At 39.4% G+C, this 21,026-nt stretch overlaps 1 protein-coding gene across 1 annotated transcript; it reads left to right on the plus strand.

Moving 5' to 3' along the window:
• Positions 1 to 1,370: 1,370 nt before the first annotated feature.
• LOC131876548 (secreted RxLR effector protein 161-like) lies at positions 1,371 to 1,871 on the plus strand. The gene has a single exon (XM_059221974.1). It carries the CDS (start codon positions 1,371 to 1,373, stop codon positions 1,869 to 1,871), a length of 501 nt encoding a protein of 166 aa, XP_059077957.1.
• Positions 1,872 to 21,026: the final 19,155 nt, after the last annotated feature.

The raw sequence follows: 21,026 nt of genomic DNA on the forward strand, positions 1-21,026 counted from the left end.
ATTGTGCTTGTTATATCCAGAACCATGTTCCTCACCGAGCCTTGAAGGGAGTCACTCCTTTTGAAGCTTGGAGCGGTCGGAAACCATCAGTTAAGCACTTCTGAGTTTTTAGTTCTTCTGCATGGGCCCACATTCCTATAGAGAAATGCAAGGCCTTGGATCCGCAGAGCAGACCTAGCATATTTGTAGGTTATCCTGATGGTGTGAAGGGTTATCGGTTGCTCCACCCTACTACACATGAGTTGTTTATTGAGAGGAGTGTTTAGTTTGAGGAGGGCTCCTCGAGCTCACTTTCTACCACTTCTACAACTCCTACTTTGGCATTAGAGTCACTTGGGATACATGACAACTCCTCTGATGATTCAGATTCACCTGAGCAATCTTCTACCTCCACTTCTGATGTAGAGAGCGATTTAGAGGACTCACCTCCTTCCTCTCCTAGTCATCATTCAGAGGTTGATGATTCTCCATCTTTCAGTCCACTTTGGGCTAGACAAATCTTGCAATCTGCAAGTGATTGGGTTGGGGATCCATCAGACACTAGGCGGACTCACTCACAGTTCCAAGGTGCTCCACATGTATTCATTGCTACTGCCTCAGATCCACAGTCTTTTCATGAGGCTTTTGGTATTCCTGAGTGGGATACAGCTATGTAGGAGGAGTATAGTTCCTTAATGAGGAACCACACTTGGGATCTCGTCCCTCTTCCTAAGGGAAGAAAACTTGTTCGATGTAAGTGGATCTATCAGACAAAATTTGCAGCAGATGGGTCGGTTGACAAGTATAAGGCTCTCTTGGTCGCCAAAGGATTCTCCCAGGTTCCTGGGATTGACTACTCTGAGACTTTTGCGCCAGTTGCTCGAATGAATTCCATCCGACTTGTTCTTGCCATTGTTGCAGCTAATCGTTGGGAAGTGCACCAGATGGATGTGAAGAGTGCTTTTCTTCACAGTGACCTTCAGGAGGAGATCTACATGGAGCAACCACAAGGGTTCCTTCAGGATTCTTCACTTGTGTGCCGTCTTCGGAAGTCTCTCTATGGCCTCAAACAGGCTCCTCGGGCCTAGTATGCCAAGATGGACTCCTTCTTTCTATCATTTGGGTTCACTCGGTGCCATTCTGGTCCCAATGTCTACATTCTACAATAGGATGATTCACTCCTATTTTTGGTTCTGTATGTTGATGACTTGTTGATCACAGGGAGTTCTTCATCCACTATTGGGGCTATCAAAACTGCCCTTCATGATAGGTTTTTGATGACTGACTTGGGCTTGTTGCATTACTTTCTTGGGATTGAGATCTACTAGTCTTCTTCTGGGACCACCATCAACCAGTCGAAGTATGCTCTAGATTTGCTCTTGAGGTTTCATATGGCTGATTGTAAGCCTGCTCCGACTCCCTTTCTTTCTGAAGTCAAACTTGGGGCTCAATGTTCTTCTCCACTTGTTGATGGCACTTTGTACCGACAACTTATTGGGAGTCTCATTTATCTGACTCATACGAGACCCGACATTTCATATGTTGTAGGCATGGTCTCTCAATTCATTCAGAAGCCTCATGAGCTACACTGGAAAGCAGCCAAGAGAATCCTTCACTACATTCAGGGTACTCACAGTTTTGGGATTCACTACGCAGCGGGCATTGAGCTTGACTTGGTGGGCTACACAGATTCAGATTGGGAGGGAAATTCTCAAGATCGCAAATCTACTTCAGGTTACACCTTCTCACTTGGTTCAGGTCCTGTTTGTTGGTCGAGCAAGAAGAAATCTGCTATTGCTCTATCTTCTACTAAGGCCGAATATCGGGGGGCTGTGAATGCCGCCACTGAGGCCATTTGGCTTCAAAATCTCCTCACTGAGTTTGGTATCTAGATCAGATGGCCATCAGTCATATTTTGTGACAACCGAAGTGCCATTCAGATCTCACGGAATCTGGTCCATCATCAGTGAACCAAACACATTGAGATCCACATGCACTACATCTAAGAGCTCATCCATGGCCACGTCATCGACCTTCGCTATTGTCCGACTTCTGAGTAGGATGCTGATATCTTCACCAAACCCTTCACTGAGAGCAAGTTCCTTCATTTGCGAGCCTTGCTGGGGGTGCGGGATGCTTCATCATCTAGGGGGGCTTCTTCCTCTCACTCAGAGTCCTGACTCTCTCTACTCTTAGGGGGGGTCTCTTTTCTCTCTCTTTTTAGGGTAATTTTATGTACATGGGTACCTCATCAGGCTTGATTTGTCAGGACCCATTTCTACATCCACCTAAGCTTCGCTTATGGGGGGGTGTTAGTGTAGGTTTTTATTTCCTAGTGGGTTATTTATTTTTTTCCTATATTCCTAGGTTTTTTCTACACTTCTTTTAATCTTGCTTAGGTTAATAAATCATGCTTAATTAGGTGAATGGTTATGAGGTGTCACCTTCCTACATGTGTGCATCCATTTTCTATCTTGGGAAGATACTTGCTATCTTTAGTCCAAGAGATGGTTGCTCTTGATTGGTAGGTATTGCCACCTCTTCCCTCTCCCTGGTCTATAAAAGCATGCTACCTGGCTTGTATTTGGCATCTCTTAATTTTGCATCCTCTTAATGCTATTTTGCTTCTAGCATTTTGCATTACTCTCTTGGAGACTAACTCTATGTTGCTACTTTGATTTCGTATCATTTGCATTCATAGTTTAGATATCTATTCATTTGCACTAGTTTTCTGGGTTTATAATCTTTTCAGATTTTATTAAGAACATCCACATGAAAAGCACACCATAACACAAGGATTTAACGAGGAAACCCGCTGTGGGAAAAACCTCGGTGGGATTTGTGACCCACAATATCCACTTACTGGCCAATAAGATAATATTACTTACAATAGGGGCCTGCACATGCAAGAAGGCCAACTACCTAGAGCTCACTACTCAATGGGAAGTCTCACTGACTTACAATGTGGATTATATAAATCCAATATCTTGTACTGCTTTATAATAGCATCTATAATGCTTGATTCAGTACCGGTTGCTGCTCTGCTTCTTACATAAACCCTTTAACCTATATTTCGCATAATAGGTCTGCCTTAATATTTTCCCTTTCGCTTATATCACTTTTCACTTTCTTACCAAATGTCTACAATGATCTCTTTTATATATAAGTGTCATTTTACAACATGCCAAGTCGGCTTACAAAGTTTTTACAATAATAAACAAAATATAATATAACAAAATCCCATCGGCCTCTGTGCCGGTATACTTCCTTTCTCTGTGTCGATGTCGGTGTCTTGAGTGTTGGTGTAGAGTGTGATCTATGAGTGCCAATGCACTAACTTGTCGGTGTAATGCCTTGCCAGTGCCATAGGATTGCAAGGTTGCCATCAATGACAAAACCTTCAATCACCTACAATGTCTCATTGGAGTGTGCATATGCCAACAATCTCCCCCTTTGGCATTGATGGCAACACTCTCCCCCTTTGGCATTGATGGCAACACTCATGAGAAATTTCAAAAGTGTATCAAAAAATGTGAAGTCCAAAAATGTTACCAAAAATGTGCGTGCTCCCCCTGAGCATATGATTCCTGTGATGTTTGAATTTTCTCATCCCAGTACTCCCCCTTTGGCATCAATGACAAAGGTTGTCAAGATGTCAGTAGAGTTTGTAGTTTCAACTTTGTAACTAGGTAGTTACAATTTGAAATAGATCCGCCAAAATCAAGTTTATAGTCTCCATAAACTTTTTACTATCTCTTATTGTTGTCTTTGTTCTCTTAGTTGTACCGGTGAGATGTTGCAAATGCTCTGTCGGTGTTTTATGTCCCTTCCTTCAGCAATGATGCTAGATAGTCCAATCTTGGACTCAGTTTTAATCTTAGATGTTTTGCCTTATTCACTATTCTCTCTTTTTCTCTTTTCCAATTTAAGTAATTCTTCCTCAAAATTTGTTATCTTCTCCTCAAAAACTGATAATGTATCAGGTGAGTTAACAAAATTATCAGCAAGTTTATTGATTTCATCCTGTACCTTACTCATCTTCTTATCTATATCTATAGTCAAAAATTTTGTCATACAGGTGTCTTTGTACAAAGTTTTATACTCTTTCAATAAATTACACAATTCCGGTAGAAGTGTGTCAAAATCTCTGGTACACTTCTTTATCTGCTCATCAAAGAATCTTTGCTTTTCAATTTCTGCTTTATCCTTTAATGTCTCTTCTTTTATTTTCTCAATGTTTTCTATGATATATTTACACAAGGTATCAAGTTGTCCTAAAGAATCTTTATTGTCTATATTACAGTTAGGAGCAATTGCCTTCAAAATTGGTATGGTGTCATCTATATCCTTATAAGCTTGTGAGCTGCAGTTTGTTATCTTTTTAATTAAATCCAATAGTACCTCAGTCACATTAGTTGATTTGTAGCTTGATGATGAACCTACATTCTGAGTACTGCCAATGGAAGTAACCAAGCTTGTATTGACCTCTGGTAGGTCTGTTTGTGTCTGCATTTCCTTAAGCAATGGTTTTTCTACTTCTCCAATTGCCAATGGCACTGTTTCCTTATGAACCTGTTCCTGTTTCTATTGTTGTCCCTATTCAGGAGCCTTTTGCTCTGTTGGTTTCTCTGTTTGTTGCATTGTCTCAATCTGAGTCTGAGTCTCTACCTTTTGTTCTTTGTCATCTATTGGTTTCTTCTATGTGTTATCAGTTTGCTCAGCTACCGGTGGCTCACTAGCCATGTCAGTCTTATCAGCTATATCTTTGTCTACCACAATGTTGATCTTTTGAGTATCAACATCCAGTAGATAAGACTTCAGGATTAGGATTACCATCCTCTACATCCATACTTTCAACTATCGGTTGATCTTTTGTAGTTATTGTTGTTTTTACTGGTGGAGTAATCAAAGGAGGTGGGGGTAAGTTGTCTTTAACCTTGATACTAGGTGGTCCACCAACTTTACCTTTACCCTTGTCTCTTTCTTTCTAATATACCTTTATGGGTTTGTGACTCATTTATTCTTCTTGTTTTTCTTTTTCCACTAGGAAAATGTCCCGTGCATTTTCTGTCTCCTCGGTCACCTCATTAACTCTTCCAACCATTAAAGCAATGTGCTGGTGTGCAGTAGAAAATACTGACCGATTGGCTTGAGCAATTAAGTCATCAATTTCTTTGGGTGAATTCACCAAATATATAGCAAGTAGCTTTTCTATCTTTATTTTCTTATCAAGTTCTATTACTGCTTGTCTTCTTGCTTCCAGTCTCTTAAATAGTTCATCTGGAACTTCATTTACTACTTCCATCAAAAATTTCATATACATATCCATATGCAATATAACATTGTTTTCTACTTGTTCTTTTTCATCAACTGTCAGAGTGTCATATATTTTCTCTATATTCTTCAATTTCCCTTCCTCTGTAATTTCATTCAACAGTATATCAAGAGGGGCCAAGTCCTTGTTTGTCCTCTTCTTCTTCTTGGGTGTCATTTTCTTCTTCTTTGGTGTAGCCTTTCTTACCGGAGATCTCACTGCTTGTTGTTTTTGTCTTGTCCTCCTAGGTGAGGGTGTGGTTTCCGGTGAGGGATCTCTTTTCCTTACAACTCTTTTGAAAGTTGCAAGCATGTCACTCTCCAAAGAAGTACCTACCGGTGATAGGTGAGTTTTAGGTTGTGGAGCTACTAACTCATCCTCTATTATACCGGTTTGCTTTAACACATCTTCTTTAATAGCCTCTACCTGTCTGGAACCTTTTCTTACAACTGCCTCAACCTTTTTCACTATTTTCTTAGATTGTATTTGGCTTTCAATAGTTTCTGCACTACCAAATACTTCTTCCTTAGGTTCTTTAGGGGCTTCCAGAAGTGCTTGAGCATATGTTTCAATTATATGATCATCTGTTTCGTAACCCATCTCTGTTACCCAAACTATTCTAGGGATAACTGCTTCCATCCAAATCTCATCCTTCTTGATTACAAAGCATATTTTATCCTTATATTTGTCAACAATCTTTTGTGATAGTCGGATTCTTTTCTTCATTTTGGCCTTAAGTGCTTGAAAGAAATCATGGATATTGTTTTCTTTATCTTCTCCCATATTGTTGAATAGTTCTGTTAGTTGTTTACCTACCGATATATCATATCCAAGTTCTTTGTAGCCTATACTGGGAACTTGTTTGGTTATATGTAGCATCAGACATACTAGCAGATTTCCAAACCTGAAAGTTCCTTTCTTGTCCTTCTTAATCTTGCCTAAGTTGTCAATTAATTCGTCCTTTAACCACTCACATACATCAATCTCTGCATTATCTGTGACCATGTCATAAGCACTTTTAATACACAGACTTGACACTGAATTGAGTCTATTTGCATGAGTTGCCTTATATCATAATACCATGTTGATAAATCTCACATTAATGTATGTTACATCATTTACTCTTAAGGACCTTTTATCAGATGTGGCACCAGTTAACTGAGTAACTAGGTCATTGGAAACCTTCTTAGTTTTGTCTGGCCTTTTACCGGTGGTCGGTAACCCTGTGACAGCTTTCACAGCTTCCTTAGTGATTTTGTGAATTGCATCTAACCAGAAAAAATTTCCATGTACCCTGCTTAAGACTATCCTAATCACATCCTTGGGGAATTCAGGAATGCTAAGGATCTCTATAAATCCTATTCAATGATCTTATGGTCCGGTTTCACATTTCTGGAGTTATCACATATGGTTGTTTTAAACATGGTTCTAATCTCTTCATCTCCTAATTCCTCAATGTTGCAGTGAATGTAAATTTTGGGGTCTTCATCATAAACAACTCCCTTAGGAATTTGAGAAAAAGCACCTAAAGTATCATCTTTCTTTGCTACTTCGGGAACTAATTGAAATACGGGCCTAGGTATTTTTATAACTTCAACAACAGTAGGGTTTTCTATATATTCAAGTGCAGAGGTGGATGCCATGATAAAATACCTTTTACTTCCTTTAGGATGGATGATTGCTTGAAGTGTTCTTGCCTCTTGCTCGAAATGCCTTAGCTCGGAATCTTCGCGCTCTTCGTAGGTTTGAAATCTCGGTGAAATGGAATGGAGCCAAAACCTCAAATTTATAGTGTCTTTTTGCCATCTACCACATTAAATGCATGTCGGTTAAGTATTCACTTAACATTGTCTGTCAATAACAAGTAATTTCCAACTTCTCATCTCTGACCAAGGGAATAATAGCACATGTGTCATTAGATTGCCAAACCCTCAAGGAAACTTTCTTCAATTCGATGAAGAACTTCCTACCGATGGAGCATCGCTCTGTTCTTTTGGTGAAGCATCGCTCTGTTCTGCTGATGGAGCATCACTCTGTCCTGTCGGTGAAGCATTGATTGGTTCTATCGGTGGAGGAGTATTCCTAATATTTAGATCAGCTTTTCTAATCCATTGTTTTGAGAATTCTTGCTTAACCTCTTCAACTTTTTCTTTACCTTTCAAGCTAGAACTTTTGTTGTCTGTCGGTGATCCTTTACTTCTATAGAATTTTGCAATATGCCCAATCTTGTTACATGCATAACAAGTCACATTATTATTTTGAATAGCTTTTCCATAACCTATGCCAGTTTATGTTCTGCATTGATTAGATAAATGTCCAAATCTTCCACAAACATAACATCTCATATTCATTCTGCAATTTTTAGAGTTGTGACCAACTTTGTTGCATTTAGAACATTGACTGGTGGGTGTGTTGATATTTTGATAATTTCTAGATCTACATTCATTTGCTCTATGACCATACTTATTACAGTTAAAGCATTTTCCATTGAATTTATAAGCATTAGGTTGTCTTACCGGTTTGTTGTGATCCTGAGTATTTGTAGTACCGGAGCTTTCTCCAACTTCAAAGCCAATTCCAGAAGTGTCACCTTTAGGTTTTTACTTTTTCAGTAAGGTGCCAAGTTCCTTTGAGCTTTTCTTGAATTTTTCTTTATGTTGATTTGCAGTTTCTAGTTCTCTTTCTAAGACTTCTTTCTGTCTCATCAGTTCATTGGAGTCATTCTGAGTATGCATCAGATCTGTCTTCAACATGTCATTTTCATAGCTAAGTCTTGTGTTCTCATTTGCTGCATCACTTAGTCTTCTGGTCAATTCTTCTTCATTTTTCTTCCTATCTTCAATTTCTTTACAAAATCTCATAGTCATATCCTGCATCTCATTCTTTGTTGTCATGTTCTCCAGTTTCAGCTTGCTTAACATATCATTAAGTGATTCATTTTCATCATTCTCATTTTGTATTTTTTCACAAAGTTCTCTTCTCTTATTTCTTGCAACAGTAAGATTTTCTTGAAGTGCCTGAATGATATCCTGAGCTTCTTTTAGATCATCTTCTAGTTTGATATTTTTCAATTTCTCTGCATCATAGTCTGAAAGACCTGCTTCAAGTTGCTTCATCAGATTTTCCATCTTTACCGGTGTCAAGATCTTCCTCAAGCTATTAGGCTTCTGAAAATAGAGGACCAGGCTTTGATACCAATTGTTAGGAATCCCATAGATACTGAGAGGGGGGGGTGAATCAGTATCTAACCGGTAATTAGAATTTCTTAATTTAAACCATGCAGAACATATTATAACAATGTACTAGTATGCAAGAAATAATGTAATAAACAGAATTAAGAACATCCACATGAAAAGCACACCATAACACAAGGATTTAACGAGGAAACTTGGTGTGGGAAAAACCTCGGTGGGATTTGTGACCCACAATATCCACTTACTAGCTAATAAGAGAATATTACTTACAATAGGGGCCTGCACATGTAGGAAGGCCAACTGCCTAGAGCTCACTGCTCAATGGGAAGTCTCACTGACTTACAATGTGGATTATATAAATCCAATATCTTGTACTACTTTATAATAGCATCTATAATGCCTGATTCAGTACCGGTTGCTGCTCTGCTTCTTACATAAATCCTTTAACCTATATTTCGCATAATAGGTCTGCCTTAATATTTTCCCTTTCGCTTATATCACTTTTCACTTACTTATCAAATGTCTACAATGATCTCTTTTATATATAAGAGTCATTTTACAACATGCCAAGTCGGCTTACAAAGTTTTTACAATAATAAACAAAATATAATATAACAAAATCCTGTCGGCCTCTATGCCGATATACTTCCTTTCTTTGTGCCGGTGTCGGTGTCCTGAGTGTCGATGTAGAGTGTGATCTGCTGATGTTGGTGTACTAACTTGTCGATGTAATGCCTTGCCGGTACCATAGGATTGCAAGGTTGCCATCAATGACAAAACCTTCAATCACCTACAATGTCTCATTGGAGTGTGCATATGCCAACATTGAGAACTAAGTTGGTGCAATCACAGAACAATGAGCAAGAGTTGGAAAGAATGATGTCAATCCTAAGAAGAGATCTGGATGTTGCAAATGAATACAAAGAAAAGTTCAGGGTCAATTTTGCAAGGCTTGATGAATTATTGAAAGATCAAAGAGACACTAGAAACACTAGAGGTCTTGGATTTGAGCATGGAGAAAGCTTTGGTACTACAAATCAGGAGAATCTACCTGACAACCAAAATCAGAAATCACCGGTAAGGCAACCCAATGCACATAAATTTAATGGCAGATGCTTTGTTTGTAATAAGTTTGGTCATAGAGCAAGTCAATGCAGAAATAGAGAAAATTAGAATAATAATGCAATTCCTGATCAATATTCAAAATGTAATAAGTATGGTCATGGGATAAAAGATTGTAGAATGAATGTGAGATGTCATACATGTGGAAAGTTTGGACATATGGCTAATCAATGTAGGTCGAAGAATGGTCAAGGAATCAACAAGGCAATTCAGAAGAACAATGTTACTTGCTATGCATGTAACAAAATAGGACATATTACCAAATATTGCAGAAGCAAGAGCAATCTGGTAGGAACTAATGAAAAAGGAAAACAAAAAGTTGATGATATTTGAAAGGAGTATGAGAGGAAATGGGTTAGGAAATATGAATTGGCAGAGACAATCAACATGGTTACTCAACCGGCAGAGTAGAATGTTCTTGCACCGACAGGAAACTTATCTAGTAACTAAGGCATTAGCCTTAGGGGGAGGCAAATTAATCATGGATCTTGCATTACCCCCGGTAGACGTCTGAAAGCTTGTTTCAAATCTTGGTGAAGATAGTCTGGAGATTCACCAACGCTGAGATAATGGATTTTGAATACGGTATCATATGTCGACATGCATTGATGTTGATGCAGGAGCATCCCCGGTCGATGAGAAATATTGCATCAACCAAAAACATTTCCTTTCTTGTTTAGTTCTTTGTGCAGTTTCAGTATTCTTACCAGTATGTAGCGGTAGTTGCTTGTTGTTCATGGCAAATCTTGTTTGCAGTTTCCTTGCGGTTTTATGTGTTTGATTTTGTTGGTGTAAATAATTATTCATCTTGGATATTATTACACTTACTTAAGTTTACTTAGGTACATGCATTTCATAATAGTTTGGGTATGAGACACTTGGGTGTTTGTGCCACATTGGGATAGTGTGTGTAGGAGAAATTCCACCTTTTATGGTGTTGATCTTGTTGTTACACTCCACATTCAGTGGGTGATCCACCTCATGTGGACTATTATATTATTTCTCCTACCTACCCACACCTATTTCCTACCTACCCTTGTTTCTTATTGAGCCACATGTCATGTTTGTGTGCTCACATATCCCTAGCCTTGCCTATATAAGCAAGCTCATCTACATTGTATGTAATTGATATTATTGATCATTTTCTATTGATGAAAATATAGTTTATTCTTGTCCTATATTGTGTCTCTATTTTGTACATTTCATTGAGCTCTTGATCTTGGCAAAATCTCACATGATATCAGAGCCATTAGGGCTTCATTGATTCGTCTTGAAGAGGCATTATTGCGACGTCAAGAGGCAGATCTGAGGATCAGCATCTTTTGGAGGTGTCCTAGACCAAATCTGACCCCGCCATTGCGTCCAGAAGGCCGTTTCCATGAATTTTGGTTATAAAGTCAGTCTATTTTGGTGAGAAAAAAATTTTCGCCAATTTTGCTATTATTGTACGAATTTCGAAAAAAAAATTTAGTTTTTTCCGAAAAAAAAAAAAAAATTCGTCAAAAAAATTTTCGGAAAAAAAAATTTGTCAAAATTTCTTTAAAAAAAAAAAAAAAAGTTTTTTTCTACATTTTTGGGGGGTCTGCAGACCCCCCCGTACCCGCAGTACACAAGTTGCAGCCCGTACCTACCGGACTCTGCAGGTCTGTTGTACCCGCGTCGTGTACCCGCAGATCGACACGCCCAGCCGAGACCCGCCGCCTGTCGGCGCAGAACGTCTTGCTGACCACACAGGAACTTCACCGGCCCGCTCAGCTCCTGCCTTTGGTCGCCTTGGCTTTCGGCCTGCCTCCGACGACTCCAGCAGTCTACTCCCGTCGGCGATTACAAAACAGGCGGCCCCACATCTGCCACGTGGCAGGCGGCCACTGGCCCGCAGGCAAATCCGTACACCTTGCACAGTGACATCAGATCCATACGCCACGTCATTGGCGCCACACAGTTCGTCCGTACACCACTGTACAGTGCCACGTTAGCATCCGTACTGCACAGTCACCTGCCCAGTCAGCAGTCTGTACAGTACGGACGCCCAGTCAGCAGGGAGGCGAAGTTTTTGCGACGGTCATACGGCCGTCAAATTTAATCAAGTGATTTGCTGACGTCAGCACACGTCAGTAGGGTTTGAAAATTTTTGTACCCCCCTCTCATTTGCATTTCTGATTTTGCAGTTCAACTTCAGACGATGATATCTTGCTCATTTTTGCTCCTTTTTTCAAGCAATTTTTTTTGAAATGGGCTATAATTTCATTTTCTCCACAGTGGTGAAGAAATTTTTTGATTTTGATGCACGGTTTTTTCAAAAAATGTAGTTTTTGGTGACTATACCTGAGTAATCCCAGTTTTTGCAACTTCAGAGGCTTCATTTAGGGTCATACGACCTCCTTTTCAGGTGTCATTTTTTTTTAAATGGGTATTTTTTTGTCTACTTTCACATGATGCTATCAGATTGATGCCATTGTAAGTAGAAATTGTACTTTCAAATTTTGGCCTTTTTTGGCTCTCTTGGTACTTGTATATATGCTTGAATCTCAGTTAGATTCATTGCACTATTGATTGAAGTCTCTTGTATCTCATTTGAGAAGTTGTAAAATTTGCATCATAAGTCCACTTTGCCTTGCTTTGCAAGTGGCTCATTGTAATCGCACTAAGTATAAAGTGCCAAAATCATCACTTTGGGGGGGGTACTTTGATTGAGTGAATTTGGGGGGGTGTCTCTTGTGCTTTTGTGCTCTTGTGTTCCTTCCTTTTTGCTGCTATGGGTTCTTCTAATTTTCTTCTCTTAACTCCTCATAATTATGCTACTTGGAAAATTGATGCATGGAGTAAACTTATGGAAAAAGGACTCACTCATTACATTGATGGAACTATTGTTGCTCCCATTGATCCTAAGGTTGATCCAGTTGGTCACTTGGATTGGCTTACTAAAAATATCATGGCAATTAGTACCTTAAGAAAGTATGTATCAAAGGATCTCATTTTTCATATTGAGAAGTGTACTCTAATCAAGGATGCTTGGCAAAAGTTTCAAGACTTGTACGGTCAAGTTGATGAGATTAGGGAATATCAAATTGATGGTGATCTCACCATGTTAGATCCCAAGAACTTTGATACTATACAAGATTATGTCACTAAGGCAAATGAGTTGAGGGCACAACTCAAAGATTGTGGCATTGATAAAAAGGATACTCAATTGATATTCAACTTGATAGGCAAGCTTCCACAAGAATATGCAGCATTTCTTTCTAGTTTCCAAACCCATAGGATGACAATGGGTTCAAGCTACAAAATGCCTACATTTGATGCTTTCAATGAAATGTTGATGATGGAACAAACTAAGTTGATAAGCATGGGCATTCTTAAGGCTTCTAAGTCTCAAGCACTAGTGGCAAATCATGGGAACAAAGGAAATCAAGGAAAGGACAACTCAAACAAGAAGAAATGGCAATCAAAGCCTAAGGACAAAGCACCATCTTCTCCACAACAAGGAGATTCATCCTCTTCCAAGAGAGATAATTCACCAAAGAGGGAGAGACCTACTTGTGCTTATTGTAAAAAGATTGGTCATGAGGAGCATCGTTGCCATTCTAAGAAGATTGATGAGCTTACACATATCATCAAAAAGCATAACATTGATTTGCCTAAAGTCTACAAGAAGGATGATTCATCAACTTCCACTTCCTCACATTCAAAAGGAAAAGGGCAAGCATTCATGGCTTCTACAAGTGGGAAGACTCACTCTTTTGGAACAAGAAAAGGAAAAGCTCTATGTGCTACTGTTAGTCATGATTCAGAGAGATGGCTTCTAGATTCAGGGGCTTCTCATCATATGGCATCTTCACAGTCTATGTTCTCTACATTTGAGCCTTGCACCATGCTACAGATTTTGATGGGCAATCATACATACATGGATATGATTGGGAAAGGATCTATTGACATTGGGGATAACTCCTTCAATGATGTGTTGTGTGTACCCCACTTGACAAACAATCTCCTTTCTATCTATCAAATCACACATGGTGCAACTAAGAGAGTTGTGGAGTTCACACCTGACTCAGTTTTCATTAGAGACTTGGAGACTAGAGCTATCATTGCGACTGGGGTGGTTGATCATGCATCTCGGTTATACTCCTTTTCAGATTTTGTTGATGATGATGATTTCACATTTGATGATTCTACACATGATGATCACACTTCTTGTGATGGTTCAGTTTTTGAGGAGAACTTTGGGCACTTGAACATGGGGATTCTCACATGTGACCCCATTCTTGAGCCTTGTATTTCATCTCCTCATATTGATATCACATCACCTATTGCACTTGATGATGCGGATAGTGCGACAGTTTTGCCTTCATGTGATTCAGTGCAGCAGGATATTCATTGTCTTCCAGCTTCAGATTCATGGGATGATTACTTGACAGACATTGCGGGTTTATTTATGGAATCCTACATTGCAGATTTGGGAGACATCATTGATGACATCCATCTTCTCTTTGATGAAGGTGATCCTTCTTCGATTGTTGTGAGGGCACACTCTAACCCTCTTGTTCATTCTCTACATGATCATTCTTTCGAGGTTGACATGATTGTGGATACTTATGTACAGCAGTTGGAGGAGGTCTCTTTATGTTTTGAGGAGACATGTGAGTCTTTGGGACATGTTCTACATCCATCTCCACTAGATCTTGGAGTGCCTTTTTCAGCAGTGTGGCACAGTTTACCACCTTTGGAGGGGGTATCTTTCAGCATCGACATGGGGACACTTGAGCAGTTTTCAAAGATTCCTTTCATCATGAGTTTTCTTCATACATCTTCCCTTCATGATTGGGGAGACTTCATGGATACACCTTTGGTTTTGTTTCTTCCTAAGGGGAGGAATGTTTTTTGACGTTCGTGAAGTAGTTTCTTCATACATTGAGCTTCTATCATTGGTGCAGATTCCACATTGAGGGGGGGCTTCCTAGCTTCTCTTCTTCTCTCATATGGGGGGGACTTTTTCCTCACATGGGGTTTTGTCCTTCACATTCTTCTATGAGAGTTCTCTTGTATGTTTTTCATCTCTCTTTTGGGGGAGGGTTTTTCTCTCTTTCCCCGCTTTATGGGAGATTGCATTTGCATTTGTACATGGGTACCTAACATGGCCTAGTAGCCGGGACCCATCTTGCATTGTTTAGTTGCATTGTTGACTTAAGTGCATTCCCCTAAGTTGCACTTAAGGGGGGGTGTTGGTGTAAATAATTATTCATCTTGGATATTATTACACTTACTTAAGTTTACTTAGGTACATGCATTTCATAATAGTTTGGGTATGAGACACTTGGGTGTTTGTGCCACATTGGGATAGTGTGTGTAGGAGAAATTCCACCTTTTATGGTGTTGATCTTGTTGTTACACTCCACATTCAGTGGGTGATCCACCTCATGTGGACTATTATATTATTTCTCCTACCTACCCACACCTATTTCCTACCTACCCTTGTTTCTTATTGAGCCACATGTCATGTTTGTGTGCTCACATATCCCTAGCCTTGCCTATATAAGCAAGCTCATCTACATTGTATGTAATTGATATTATTGATCATTTTCTATTGATGAGAATACAGTTTATTCTTGTCCTATATTGTGTCTCTATTTTGTACATTTCATTGAGCTCTTGATCTTGGCAAAATCTCATAGATTCCATATTTCTAGTTCATTTGGGTTATTCTCTAGCATGTTATCGCTTTCGGTTGGTTGTTTTTGGGTTCCCGAGACAGTTCTTGTGCTTATCTATTGGCTTCCCTTCAATACCAGCGCGATTCTTGGCATATGGATCCATCTTGGGTCTTGTCTAATGTTCTTTGGCGTGTGGCCGACCCTCCTGCTGATTTGCATCACTTGGTTGTTATTTTGTAGAAAGATTTCTTGAATATTAGGACCAACCTAATTACACGTTTCATTTTCCTGCATTGGTGAATGTAATCTTTTGAGGTCGACTCGGATATGTTTCAGTGGGTATAAATATGATGTTATGTAATCATTTGTAAGGCATTGAAACTAGAAGTGAGAACAAGGATTGAGATTCGTATGTTGTGATCTAATTTATTCTTGGAGTCTGATTGGATTGTTTCTGGCTTGAAGCCTGCATATAACCGGTTAACTATCAGATGTTCTTTGATGATAATCTGATAATTACCAAATGATTGTCACAAGTTCTATGACTTGAATATGATCTATTTATATGAATTTTATATGTTTTCTTACTGTTTTCATTGTGTCTCTCTTGTTGCATAATCCGATTGACTCTTTTCAGGGTTCTTACCGGTTATGGCTGCATCAATTAGTATCAAACCTGGTTATGGACTGGCTGGTGGAAGAATTGTCTGAGGCATTCCTTGAGGTGGACAAATCGTTGATTGGAGGCAGGCTGCTAGGGTGTTCAATAGATCGCCGAGGGGAGGCAATTGAAACCGGTAGTTAGATCATTGAGTTGAGGCAGTTCACTAGAGTGGAAGGAGAGATGTCGTCGAGGAGATCAAACCCCTGGAGGGTAGAACAGATGATGGAAGACTTCAAGAATGAAGTGAGGAATGAAATCCGGAATGCTTTGGTTGGTTTGCAAAGAAACCCTGACTCTGAGGATGCGTATGAGGAAGTTGGTGAAAGCTTGAGGAAGCTGAAGGACTAGAAGATGAGAGAGAGGAAAGATTCCTAAGAGTAGTGGCGCAAGAAAGTAAAGTGCATAAAGTTGAGGTTTCTAGCTTTTTCAGAACATTGAACCCGGAGGATCTGATCGATTGGATCAAAGAGTTGGAGGACTACTTTGAGTTTGAGGATGTCAAGGACCCGCAGAAAGTTCGGTTGGCATAAACCAAGTTGAAAGGTCATGATGCCTTGTGGTGGAAAGAGTTGTAGAAAGACAGGGTGAAGAATGGTGAACTGATGATCACCTGGTGGATACAGATGGTTGCAAGGTTGAAGGCCAAGTTCATACCTGAAGACTATGAACTGGAGTTGTTCAAGAAGTTGCAGAACCTAAAACAGAGAAACATGACTGTGAAGGAATACACTGAGGAATTATACAAGGTGGTAATCAGATTTGGACATAGAGAGATGGACAGAGAGAAGGTGGTGAGGTACATCAATGGGCTTGCTTTTAACATTCAAAATGAGATGAGTATGTTGAAGGTTTCAACAGTTGAAAAAGCTTACCAGTATGCTTTGAAGGCTGAGGAGAAGGTGAGAAGAAGACAACCGAATAACGGAAATGAGAAATTCAAAATGAATGATAGTATGAAGAAACTAGTTGAAGAAGAGGATGCAAAACCTAAGTGGAGTAAAGAATCGAAACAGAAGACATCAAGGAAAGGTAGCAGCAGTATCAGTAGAGTATTTCTTGGCAAATGTTTCAAGTGTGGAGAAACCGAACATAGATCCTATGAATGTAAGCAAGGAATGGCAAGAAGTTGTGTGGCAAGTGAAAAAAAGAATGGTACTGGATCTGACTGTGCACCAGAGCAAGGAGAATCCCTTATGTTCTGAAGAAAGGATACCGGATCTACTCAGAGGAGGAGTCTTTTCCGCACAGTATGCAAATTTGGTGGTAAGTGTTGCAAGGTCATTGTAGATAGTGGAAGCACTGATAATTTAGTATCTAAGGAGATGGTTGAGAAGCTTGGGTTGAAGAGGCTTGAGCATCTTTGTCCTTATAAGGTAATTTGGTTACAAGATGATCAGAAGGTAGAGATAAAGGAGCAGTGTTGGGTGAGTTTCAATATTGGGCCTTTCAAAGATGAAGTTTTATGTGATATTGTGTCAATGAATGTTTGTCATGTCTTGTTGGGAAAACCTTGGTAGTATGATAGAGGAGCTATTTATGACTGTAGAAGAAACCTAGTTACTATTGAAAAGGATGGGCAGAAGTTCACATTGATTTCTTTGAAGGAGAAAGAGGTGAAGAATCTGAGTCCTGACAAAAGCTGCAGGAAACCGGTAGCAGAGGTTATACCGAAAGGGTTAATAGAACCAGTTACAGAGGTTATACTAGAGGATTTGAAGAAATGTCTAATAGAACTAATTGCAGAGATTACACCGAAAGGTGACATGTGTTGGCAGAAGGATCTAACAGATGGGGTTGATGGACAGATGGAACCAGATGACAAAGAGCTGATGGTGACAAATCGGATAAAGTCTTGTGGCAGAACCAAATTAGAATTGTGGAAACAAAGACAAAGTGCAAACTTGAAGCAAAGAAAGAAAAACCAAGGGAGTCAAAGGTCAGATAGGCTGATTGAAGCACCAGGAAAGATAGAGCGGAGATTGACAGATAAAGAAGATGTTTGGATTAGAAATGAGCATGGGATCTCTATTCTGAATCCTTTGAGATGTTCATGAGTTGCCTCTCATGGAACATCTTTTTCTACCTGGGTTGTCTGATGCAGGAGCATCCCCGGTCGATGAGCAATCTTGCATCAACCAAAAAAATGTATTTCTTGTTTAGTTCTTTGTGCAGTTTCAGTATTCTTATCGGTATGTACCGTTAGTTGCTTTTTCTTCGTGGAAGATCTTGTTTGCAGTTTCCTGGTGGTTTCATGTGAATGATTCCATATTTCTAGTTCATTTGGGTTCTTCTCCGGCATGTTATCACTTTTGGTTGGTTGTTTCTGGGTTCCCAGGACAGTTCTTATGCTTATCGGTTGGCTTCCCTTCATTATCGTTGTGATTCTTGGCATATGGATCCATCTTGGGTCTTGTTTGATGTTCTTTGGCATGTGGCTGACCCTCCTGATGATCTGCATCACTTAGTTGTTATTTTCCAGAAATATTTCTTGAATCTTAGGGCTAACCTAATTACACGTTTCATTTTCCTACATTGGTGAATGTAATCTTTTGAGGCCGACCCGAATATGTTCTGGTGGGAATAAATATGATGTTATGTAATCATTTGTAAAGCAATGAAAGAAAAATTGAGAACAAGGATTAAGATTCACATGTTGTGATCCGGTTGATTCTTGGAGTCCCGGTTGGATTGTTTTTGGCTTGAACCCTGCATGTAACCGGTTAACTACCAGATGTTCTTTGATGATAATCTGATGATTACCAGATGATTGTCGGAAGTTCTATGACTTGAATATGATCTGTTTATATGAATTTTCTATGTTTTCTTGCTGCTTTCGTTGTGTCTCTCTTGCTGCATAAGTCGGTTGACTCTTTTCAGGGTTTTTACCGGTTATGGTTGCATCAAATGTTAATGAGAAATTAGGGCTTTCACAGGAATAAAAGGGACATATTAGTTCATTTTCGATCACACTGCATTCAGAGCGAAACAGGCGATTCAAGGCGATCTAAATCATTTCAAGCGAATTCCAGTGCATTCACAACAGATTTTCAAAAACTTTCACCAACGAAGGTTGTGAGGTATTTTATCAATTTTTTGAGCTATATTTTGTTTGCAATGGCTTCTAGATCATCTTCCGCTCTGGCAGGTGTGGCTACCCCTATTGTTGCCGACATCAAGGACTGTCCATGCCCTGTTTTCAAGCAATGCCCTCAGATTGAGAAGGTCAATGATTCAGTTGGCACATTTTCTAGGGTTCCTGAAGGAGTTATGTATGTCAAAGATGTTCGTGCATACATTCACTGCACTTTGGAGGATTTGGGTTCTGCTGAGATCAAGAACATGTATATTGGCAATTTGTTGAGCTAGGATGGGTCGATGAAACTGGAATTTCAAATTCTGAAGGATCGGGGTTTTATCGACATTTTGGAGATGTCAAAATTTGAAGATGATTTGATCTGGTATGCATTGAGCCAAGTCCATGGCGAATTCATATGGCTAGATCAGCCCCACAAGATCACCAAGCAAGCTATTCGTGCGATCATCGGTTTACCCCAGACCGGTCCAACCCCTAGAAGGAAGAAGATATCTAACAATAAGGTGGAAAAGTTAACTGGTGCAACATCTGACAACCTGTCAAAGAGAATTAGCACTATTAGAGACAAAGCAGTTCAATTCGCAAGCATGATCATCGGTTACAAGGTAACCCAATCAAATCAGTTGAACTTTGTTTCTAGTTCATGCATTTTCTATGCTCACAAAATGATTAAGGAGAATGAAAAGCTAGATCTATGTCAATGGATGTGTGATGATTTGATAATAAAATTAGGGAAGATTAAGGGTGAGAAAAAGGGTATTTTCCTGTATGGCAACCTTGTTGTCTGTTTATGCTTTTCTTTCTGAATGAGTTACCCAGAACCGGTAAGACCCAATGGGCATTTGATATACCGGTAGCAAAAAAAATCAAAGATGCTATAAGGAATATGGGACAGGATAGGGACTCCATTCTTTGGGGTTATTTCAAATCATTCTAGAAGGCAATTAAGAAGAGAGAAAGAGTTCCAAAGCGTATTGTAGATAAATATTCAACTGAAATCTATTTTATGGTAAAGAAGGATGAAACACTGATGGAGGCAGTGCAACCTAGGAAGATCTAGATAACTGAAATGAGATATGAGGTAGATGTTGAGATCTTGGACTTGTATGCCAAGACTCTTATTGATGCCCCAGTTGATGAAGCAGAGAAAGCTTTTGGGACTGCAAAGCAAAAAGAAACTGAAGTTGAAATTGAATTCAGTAAGAAGAAAAGGGAAGGAAAGATCAAGAAGGTTGGGGAAGTTGTGCAGAAGATGTTCTCTGAGATAAAGCAGATTATAAGACTAGTTGAAGTGTCATCTCCGACAGCAGTGCAAGCTCTACCGGCAGTAGCAACCGGCAAGGGTGTAGTAAAGAGGAAGAAACCGAAGACTTATATTGCCCCTGTTACATCCGGTTCTGATATTGTTGTGCCCTCACAGATTCTCAAAACTTTCATGAGGATACCAAGGAAGAAGGTTGAGGAAGTAAAGAAGCAGAAAGTGAAGGTTACCCCTCCAGCAGCACCAAAGAAAATTTTGAAGGAGAGGAAGCCCATAGAAAAGAGAAAACCAATTAAGGAATCTACTTCTACTCCCAGCAAGAAGAAGAAATCAGATGTAGATATAGCTCTCAAATCCGGTAAGAGTATTGAAGTCATTCCTCCTCTTTCAGTTGTTGAGTTGATTGATCAAATCACTAAAGATGGAATTTTGAGTAATATACAACATTACTATGTACATATGGACGATAAGGACTAAATGGAGATAGAGGAATCAGTTTTGTTGTACTTAGACATATATAAGAAATCACTTTTGGAGATTGAAAAACAGATACCGGCAGATTTGTATAGTAAACTAGATGCTAGAAGGTCATCTGCAGTTGAAGAGGATAGACACATAAAAATACAGGAGTTGTTAACTGTTTGTGGTGCTATAACTGATGAAGAGATGCAACAGTGTTTAGAGTGCAAATAAATCAATTTTCCGAAGCAAACACCGACATGTGAGTCTCATGGTAAGTAGAGTAAA

The sequence above is a fragment of the Cryptomeria japonica genome, chromosome 6 (genome assembly GCF_030272615.1).
Source record: "Cryptomeria japonica chromosome 6, Sugi_1.0, whole genome shotgun sequence".
Lineage (NCBI taxonomy): Eukaryota > Viridiplantae > Streptophyta > Pinopsida > Cupressales > Cupressaceae > Cryptomeria > Cryptomeria japonica.

Bases quoted from the DNA above. Each gene is read 5' to 3' on its own strand.
- LOC131876548 (XM_059221974.1), top strand. From the start codon at position 1,371: ATGGCTGATTGTAAGCCTGCTCCGACTCCCTTTCTTTCTGAAGTCAAA.